The 8,701-nt window shown below is 45.5% G+C and overlaps 2 protein-coding genes across 3 annotated transcripts; both read left to right on the forward strand.

The window, feature by feature from the left end:
- The first annotated feature begins 207 nt into the window (after window positions 1–207).
- LOC129367976 (scavenger receptor cysteine-rich type 1 protein M130-like) lies at window positions 208–5,167 on the forward strand. The gene is made up of 9 exons (XM_055042708.1): window positions 208–322; window positions 581–730; window positions 1,011–1,325; window positions 1,404–1,685; window positions 2,345–2,659; window positions 2,738–3,031; window positions 3,207–3,536; window positions 3,622–3,715; window positions 3,797–5,167. Exons 1-9 carry the CDS (start codon window positions 208–210, stop codon window positions 3,891–3,893), a joined length of 1,992 nt encoding a protein of 663 aa, XP_054898683.1. The 3' UTR covers window positions 3,894–5,167.
- Window positions 5,168–5,214: 47 nt separating this feature from the next.
- LOC129368304 (uncharacterized) lies at window positions 5,215–8,472 on the forward strand. 2 transcript variants are annotated; one of them, XM_055043230.1, is made up of 7 exons: window positions 5,215–5,992; window positions 6,117–6,659; window positions 7,023–7,194; window positions 7,273–7,447; window positions 7,521–7,816; window positions 8,048–8,223; window positions 8,324–8,472. In XM_055043230.1, the coding sequence occupies exons 2-7, from the start codon at window positions 6,129–6,131 to the stop codon at window positions 8,384–8,386; spliced, it is 1,413 nt and encodes a 470-aa protein (XP_054899205.1). In that variant the 5' UTR covers window positions 5,215–5,992; window positions 6,117–6,128; the 3' UTR covers window positions 8,387–8,472. The 2 variants fall into 2 exon arrangements, with proteins under 2 accessions (XP_054899205.1, XP_054899204.1); XM_055043229.1 differs by lacking the exon at window positions 5,215–5,992 and having other exon boundaries at window positions 6,050–6,659.
- Window positions 8,473–8,701: the final 229 nt, after the last annotated feature.

Genomic DNA, 8,701 nt, shown 5'->3' on the forward strand with positions numbered 1-8,701 from the left:
TTGCTATAGAGAGATTCCTATATTTTCCTGTGTAGCAGTGGGGGGCAGTGCTCTCAGAAGCATCTCATTTCATGAGACAGACTGACAAGAATCTTAAGAGATTATATCACTGAGCCTTTGAAAGGACTTTTAATACTTTTTTTGTTGCAACTTACAGGAAATGCTCTGGAACACATTCTACATCGCAGCTTCAAACCCACAGTGGGGATGCGTGCCGACTCTAAAAAAGTGGCAATTCTGATCACTGATGGACAATCTCAGGATCAGGTGGAGCCAGCCGCCAAAAACCTGAAGGACACTGGGATAGAGACATACGTTATTGGTGACTGGCTTTTTCTGGATTGATTTGATTGAAATGATCTGAGTACAACACTTCGAAATCAAAAGTTGCTTGGATAAGTTGGATGAGTAAAGTCACTAAGATAGAGTGCAATGTGATTGGTGACTATCTGTTTCCAGACTTATTATTAGTCTGAGAGACACATCAGTGCCAGAGTTGTCTGCAGAAGTTTTAGTTTAGTCCACCAAGCTGTTTTCTTCTTAATGTATCAGTACAGTAATGATACTTTTTTTTTTTTAGGTGTGGGCCAAGACGTTGAACACAGTGAAATGAAGATCATCGCTTCTGGAGATGTTGGAACACATGTGTACATAAGTGAAGATTTTAGATTCCTCCACAGCATCATAAACAGCCTGACCCACAGCCTGTGTCACAGAGCTCCCAGCACAGGTAGCCATCACCTGCATACACTTGTGCCAGCAGCCTAGCATAGTCTAGTCATTTTTTTTTTTAATTGACAACATGAAGGTCTCTATGAATGTCTGACTTCGACATGTTCATTTGTGGAACAGTAAAAAACAAAGGATAACATTCAACAAAGTTGTGAAACTGAAAATGGGAACGCTGGCTTTTTTCCAATATAAGCATCCACTGGATGTGAAGTGTATGCAGATGATGCCGACCTATACTTTATTTCTGTGTGCGTGTGTGTGTGTGTGTGTGTGTTCAGACTCTGTCAGGTTGGTGAATGGTACCAGTCTGTGTTCAGGCAGACTGGAGGTGAAAACCTCCCAATCCAACCAGAACTGGTCTTTGGTGTGTAAAGATGACTTTGACTGGGAGGATGCAGACGTGGTCTGTAAGGAGCTAGGCTGTGGATCTCCTTCAGCCCTGAAGGGGGCGCTCTATGGAGAAGTGGAAGCTTCAACATGGACAGCAAAGTTCAACTGTGGAGGAACAGAGTCTTCCCTCCTGGACTGCAGAAGATCAGGCTCTGATAGAAACACCTGCCAATCTAAGAAAGCCCTCAGACTCACCTGTTCAGGTAAAAAAGGGGCGGAGTTATTCCTGTTCTGCTCAAACTGTACTATCATTTATTGACGACTGTCTGATTTATGTTCAGAACCCATCAGGTTGGCGGGAGGAGCCAGTCGCTGTGAAGGAACACTGGAGCTGAAACGAACAGAGTGGAGACCAGTTAAAGGTCCAGACTGGTTCTTGATGGAAGCAGCTGTCGTCTGTGGTCAGATGAACTGTGGTTCTGCTGTTTCTGTTCAAAAACGTGAGAAATCCTCGGTCGGATCTGTGTGGTGGGTCGGTTCTGACTGTGTTCGGTCTGGATATCCTCTGAGAGAGTGCGCATCAGCAGACTTATCTTCCTCCGTCCTGGACATTACATGTTTAGGTAAGTGTCTGAGTAACGTTTAAATCAAACTAATTATTAACAGGTACTTACTGACCCAGGGCAGAAAAACTTTTTCATTTTGTTTGCTCAACTCCATTGTAACGTTATCTGCAAGGATGAGGAATGTGACAAAGGAGAAAATGGAGCATTAGTCCCTCCATTGATATCTGTGAGCCTAAATCTCGTTGTCGTCTCATGAACAATCCCACATGGATGCCAGAAGACTTCTCTGTCTCTCATCCAGATGTCGCACACTGACAGTGTGCTCCAATATCTAACCTCTTTTTGTCAACCCTGGGAAAGTGTTGGCACAATGTTCTCTCAATCAGCCATAAGGAATTTTCCACAGCTCTGGTTGGGTTGATGTGGCTAGTTTCCTTCTCCAAGATGGCAGGAGCAAAACCACTGGTATTAACAAATACAACGGCCTTAATCTCTCGACGAATTTGGCGGAAGATGTAAACATCTGGTATCTTCTTGCACGTTACCGGGACAACGAATGGAAATGGCCTACCTCTCATGATTGAAGTGTAAAGCATGGCAAACTCTGGTTTCATGTTTTACCCTTATCAAAGAAAATCTCTAGGGTGGAAGATGTTGCATCCATATTGTTGTTCAGAAAAATGTTTAAACGTCTCTTTCACCTTTCCTCTGTTCAGACAGTGTCAGGTTGGTGAATGGTACCAGTCTGTGTTCAGGCAGACTGGAGGTGAAAACCTCCCAATCCAACCAGAACTGGTCTTTGGTGTGTAAAGATGACTTTGAGTGGGAGGATGGAGATGTGGTCTGTAAGGACCTAGGCTGTGGACCTCCTTCAGCCCTAAAGAGGGCGCTCTATGGAGAAGTGGAAGCTCCAACATGGACAGCAAAGTTCAACTGTGAAGGAACAGAGTCCTCCCTCCTGGACTGCAGAAGATCAGGCTCTGATAGAAACACCTGCCATTCTAAGAAAGCCGTCAGACTCACCTGTTCAGGTAAAAAAGGGGCGGAGTTATTCCTGTTCTGCTCAAACTGTACTATCATTTACTGACGACTGTCTGATTTATGTTCAGAACCCATCAGGTTGGCGGGAGGAGCCAGTCGCTGTGAAGGAGCACTGGAAGTGAAGCTCGGCTCATGGAAACCAGTGACAGCCTCAGGTTGGACCAAGAAGGCAGCAGCTGCAGCCTGCAGAGATTTGGACTGTGGTTCACTCATTTCCCAGGGAGCCAGGAATGACTCTTCAGTTGGAGGAGTTTGGGAGATGGAGATCAGCTGTTTGAAATCTGGACGTCCACTTAGGCAGTGTGCATCACAATCAGTATCGTCATCTCAGTCCGGCACAATTCTGGAGCTTGTGTGCTCAGGTAGAATCCAACAAGGCCGCCTTGTGTGCATCAAAGTACTTGTAGTCCACGCAATCTTTTAATACCAGGATGCTGAGTGTTCCCAGATCTACATTCAGATTCAAATGTGATGCAGCACTGAACTGGGCTGAAACCACTGATGAAACTGACAAGCCGATCATCTGTCTCCTTTCAGACCTGCTGGCTCATCCGACCATTTCGGTGTCGTCCAGAGAAGGGCTCACAAGCAACCCTGAGTCGACCTCAGTGGGAGTGTTTCTGGGCTTCAGCTTCACCATCAGCTGCTCCGTCCAGCCACAGTATCCAGGAGGCTCCTTCCGGCTTTCCTTCACTTCTTCCAACACCACACACAGCTACGCCCAGCCAGCCAGCAATCACTCTGCACACTTCTTGTTTCCTGCTGCAGAGCCGGCCCACGGAGGAAGCTACAGCTGTGTTTATAACGTCCATGTTTTCTCTCATAACTTCTCCTCCGACAGCCGCGTGCTGATTCTGAGAGTCACAGGTAAACTGATGGAGAGCTAAACGCTCTCCAACATCCACTGGGTTTGTTCTTGTGCTCATGCAGTGACTTGAGTGTGTCTCCTCAGATCCAACAGTTTTCCTCATCAGACTGGTGGTCCTGCTGCTGAGTCTGCTGATCTCCATCTCTGTGATTTACTGGAGCCATCAGGTTGCGGAGAGGTTTGTTTCTGACTCGGCTGAAGCCTTCAGATTGGGACGATGCCCGAACTCAGCTGGACGTGTGCTTGTGTCTCCCTACAGACCACCAGGGGGCAGCAGACTGACCCACGGAAGAAGTGGATGTTGGCGGAAGATGCGGGGTGAAGTGGCGGAAGACCAAGAGGAGGAAGCTCTGTAGCGACACCGTATGGTGGAGAATGTGTACTGAAGGAACCAGCTCATTAGAACCGCTGGAACATTCTTGATGTTACTTTGATGTTCAATGTCTTTTTTCCCAAAATCATGTCAGGTGCTGTATTTTTGGCTTGGTTCTGTTTTTCCAGACTCTTGTCTTTGGTTTTCTTATTAATGATTTTTAATATAATCCTTGTGATGATGTTTCTGGCTGTTTAGGTTTATGTAAATCTCAGATTATCCAGAGACTTTATAATCAGTAGCTGTGAGTTTGCTTTTTGTGTTATGTGTTAATGACATTCAGTCAGAATGATGATGAGTATGGAGCTGCGTTAGGGTCATATACCGTATTTTCTGGACTATAAAGCGCACCTGCATATAAGCCGCAACCGCTCTATTTAAAAAAAAAAAGATTAAAAAAAGACATACAAGCCGCACCTGCATATAAGCCGCATCCGCTCTATTAAAAAAAAAAATTAAACAAAGACATACAAGCCGCATCCACTTCATTAAAAAAAGTTTTGCGAGCCACAGATATTTATGTTTTTAGATTAGATATTTACTACAGGTACAAAACAATTTTGAATTGTAAATGAACATGTATGTACCTAAATAGATCCTTTCCTAACCTTTGTCTGAAAGCTTTCCTCGACTTCGGGCATTTCATAAACTCTCCCCGCTGCCTCCTTCAGCGTCTCACCATAGACTCATTGACGCTTAGCTTCCGAGCAGCAGCGCGGTTTCCTTTCTGTATAGCGACATCGATGGCCTTCAACTTAAAACTGGCATCATACATATTTTTTCGTGTGGGTTCCATGATGAAGGGGTGAAGAAGATGAATATAATAGGATTGGAAATTTGTCGTCCTTCTATCTGCTTCTACCAGTTATATCTGCTAAAGAGGAAGTAGCGTATTCTTCTTTGCATTTATTTTATCTTAGTTTTGATTCTAGTTCCGGTTAGGGCGAGGGACCGAAATGGCAGAGCAATTACGTTCAATTTGACACCGGCATGGCGTGGCATGTATCCGAAGTGGCAGGGAGAGCAAACAGTGCCACTTGGGTATTAGTTTGTATTGTACATCAGGGGTCATTTTGTGCCATTTGGGTGGAAATGCAATTTCTGTTAATTCCATTGGATGGCATTCCTGTTTTATGATTTTAACCTTATGGACACCATTATGAGTGTGTGGGGGAGGGGCGGCGTGCCATGAGGGGTCATGTCTGAGTGCCCCCTTGTGGCAAAGGGTCTTGATGATATTTCCCAAGTGCCGGGGGTCCATTATGAGTGTGTGGGGGAGGGGCGGTGTGCCACAAGGGGTCATGTCTGAGTGCCCCCTTGTGGCAAAGGGTCTCGACTTATTTTTTTGACACCCCACACACGTAAACAGTCAAAAGTATGTGTCTTAACCTCTCTGCCATGTGGGAAGGGGAGGACACGTTGTCCAAATTGGCTAGCAGTGCACCAATTTGCACTCAAAAAGGTCAAATTTGGGGCAAGTGTGGAGTTCCAGCCTCTTCAAAGGCGCTCGTTAATTAAGGTTTCCTGCCAGACTGAAGTGGTGCCACCTGGGGTCATGTGTGACTTAAGTGTCCACATCCAGATTGGACTGGATGTGGACCCACATCCTTGCACTGCAAGGTGCAAGTTGTTTCATGCTACCCCCTGGTTCTCATAAACACTTAACAACTAAGCTATAGACCTAGCTCAATAACACATTGGCTCATAGGACTTATTTTTTTGACACCCCACACACGTAAACAGTCAAAAAAAAGTATGTGCCTTAACCTCTCTGCCATGTGGGAAGGGGAGGACACGTCGTCCAAATTGGCTAGCAGTGCACCAATTTGCGCACTCAAAAAGGTCCAAAGTGGGAGAACCGTGGGATTTCAGCCGGAGCCTTCTTCACATGCACTGTTAATTAAGGTGTCCTGCTGGACAGGAGAAGTGGTGCCACCTGGGCTCATGTTAATTAAGTGGGCCATCAAATTGATAGCCCACTTAATTCACATGAGCCCAGGTGGGGCCACTTCTCCAGCATAAGTTGTTTCGTGCCACTCATTCTAAGGGAGAGGCAAGAAGAGGAAGCAGTGCGTTTCAGAAGTAAGTACATTTTTAGTTTTAATGGCAAAGTAACTTTAAAATGTGTTTATGCTTTAGTGAATTTAGGAGCATGCATGCATGCCTGCCTGCATTTTTTAATATTATTTTTATTTCTCCTTTTCAGCTTTGGAAAAAAATGACACCACCCAAATGCCCCTGCTATTGTCCGCTCTGCGACTACCCATATAAATATATGGGTAAACATCTACAAAGCCGGCATTTTGTTAAAAATGCGAAAGAGAAGAGGCTGCTAACAAACTTTGCCACTGGCAGAGTAAATTTTCGCCACTTGTCCTGTCCAGTGCCGGGATGCGGTTTTTCAAAGACCAGGCTTGACAGGCACCTGGAGCAGGGGCACCCAGAGCTGGATGGAGAAAAGCTGGCGGAATTGATTAAAGGAATAAAAAGAAAGGTTACAATTGACAGCCTGAGGGCCCTCAGGGCCTCTGATCCCAGCCCTCCCCTCGTGTCCAATCTGGATGTGGGCGATGATGAAGAGGAGATGATGGTGGACAACGCCGAGGCCATCTCCGATGACGGAGTCCCCTCCACCTCCTGCTCCTCCTGCCAGAAAAAATCCGCTGAGATTACTGAGCTGTGGAGGAAGTTAAGGAATAAAGAGCGGTTGATTAAAAAGGCCAAGGCCATCATAGCATCTATGTCTGAGGTATTTAAAATTATTTAATTTAAATACTTACCTGAATACATGCCATTTAGGTTCATATGCTAATGACCCTAAATGGCAAGTACTGGCTTGCCATTTAGGTTCATATGCTAATGACCCTAAATGGCAAGTACTGGCTTGCCATTTAGGGTCATATGCTAATGACCCTAAATGGCAAGTACTGGCTTGCCATTTAGGTTCATATGCTAATGACCCTAAATGGCAAGTACTGGCTTGCCATTTAGGTTCATATGCTAATGACCCTAAATGGCAAGTACTGGCTTGCCATTTAGGTTCATCAGCTAATGAACCTAAATGGCAAAACCTCATTCAGAGAAAAAAGGCTCAACTTTAAACTTTTAAAAGGAACTCAGAAAGGCCAAAATTGGGCCAGGAGTGGAGTCTGAGGCGGAGGCATCTGGAGGGCTTCTCCCAGACTCTGAGGAGGAGGATAGCTCAGCTGCGGAGGAGCCACCAAAACCATCTGACCCTGTGCTTTCGGTTCTTAATGCTTACAAGGAGTTCCCATCGTCCATCCGTAAGTAATGTGACTGCTTGCCACATTTTTCTACTTTATAAACCATGCAAGTTATTCTTGAAACCTTTTTTTCTTCAGTTCAGTACATGGAACAGTACTGGGTTCATCTGAAGGGATCGATGGGAACCCGTAAACACATTGAGAACCAGAAATCCAAGGTGGGCCGGGTGATGATGTTTTTCAAGTTCATGACTGAGGGGAGGTCAGTACTTCCAAACTGGACGTTCTTGGAGAACATCAGGAGGATTCACGAGTAAGTATCTCTCTAATGCATGTTGATTAATGTATCTGTTCATGTTTAAGTTATAACAATTATTTCTGAACAGGTGGCCAGAACATCTGTATGGGGAACAAAAGGCCATCACCACCATTAAACTGTACCTGGTCAACGTGTTGGAGTTCCTCACCTTCTTCCGGGAAACGCCGCCGTCGACAGCACGTGTGTCCAAGAAATCCCTGGTTGCCGTGGTGAGGGCTATTTCCTGTGACCTCCGGAGGCTGGCGAAGCGCGTGGTTCTCCGCCAGATGCAAGTGAAAAAGAAGAAGGTTGTAAACCTAATTCCGAAGGAGGATCTCAGGGCATGCCAGAAATCTGCACGGCGAAGGATCCCCATGCTGCTTGGTAAGACTTATTTAGAATCGTTTACACATTCATTTACTTACCTGAATACGTGCCATTTAGGATCATTCATAAATGACCCTAAATGGCAAGTAGGGGCTTGCCATTTAGGATCATTCATAAATGACCCTAAATGGCAAGCCCCTACTTGCCATTTAGGGTCATTTATGAATGATCCTAAATGGCAGGCACTTATTTAGTGACTTACCCGAGTTTTAATTTATATCTTTGTAGAGGCCCTCCGCCTGCTGCCCTGCCCGAACGTTAAGCGGAAGTTCTTTGGTTACTTTGGTGCCTACTGTGCCAGCCTGTATGGACATCGGACTGGGGTTCTCACCAACATGTGTGTTGGGGAAGTGGATGAGGCCAGGGCAGAAGCCGAACTTGGCCACGATGGCTTTGTCATCAATGTAAGTTTAATGATGTTGCTTCATGTCTGCCACATTGGATCATTTACGAATGATCCTGAATGGCAGGCAACATACCCTCTCCTCTCCTTTGGCACTACAGGTCAAGGAACACAAAACAGCTGTGCATGGCCTTCGGGCCTGCACAGCTGTTCCTGACTACTGAGGAGTTTGGCTGGCTTGAGCAATGGTTGCACATAAGGAAGAGCTTCAACCCATCCTCTGAGCTGGTTTTCTTTAACGAAAACAACCAGAAGGTGATGAACCTGCAGCAACATCTGCAGTCTGCCTGGTCGGAGATGGGGCTTTCCGGGTCTCCCACCTTCATGGACATACGTACCTCCATTGCTACCTATGTAAGTAATTATATCAGTTATTATTGTTGTGAAAATGTCAAATAAAAATAAAGTATTTCACAATTTCCTTTATTTTTCAAGGCCAGAAATGTCTTGTCACCTGGGGCCAGAGGAAGAGTGAGCAG

This window comes from Poeciliopsis prolifica, unplaced genomic scaffold (genome assembly GCF_027474105.1).
Source record: "Poeciliopsis prolifica strain line A6 unplaced genomic scaffold, Auburn_PproV2 SCAFFOLD018, whole genome shotgun sequence".
NCBI lineage: Eukaryota > Metazoa > Chordata > Actinopteri > Cyprinodontiformes > Poeciliidae > Poeciliopsis > Poeciliopsis prolifica.

Coding starts and splice junctions, on each gene's coding strand:
- LOC129367976 (XM_055042708.1), top strand. CDS start 208: ATGCGTGCCGACTCTAAAAAAGTGGCAATTCTGATCACTGATGGACAA. Junction 2,660..2,737: donor CGTCAGACTCACCTGTTCAG/GTAAAAAAGGGG, acceptor ATTTATGTTCAG/AACCCATCAGGTTGGCGGGA. Junction 3,716..3,796: donor AGCCATCAGGTTGCGGAGAG/GTTTGTTTCTGA, acceptor GTCTCCCTACAG/ACCACCAGGGGGCAGCAGAC.
- LOC129368304 (XM_055043229.1), top strand. CDS start 6,063: ATGCATGCATGCCTGCCTGCATTTTTTAATATTATTTTTATTTCTCCT. Junction 6,660..7,022: donor TCATAGCATCTATGTCTGAG/GTATTTAAAATT, acceptor AACTTTTAAAAG/GAACTCAGAAAGGCCAAAAT. Junction 7,448..7,520: donor AACATCAGGAGGATTCACGA/GTAAGTATCTCT, acceptor ATTTCTGAACAG/GTGGCCAGAACATCTGTATG.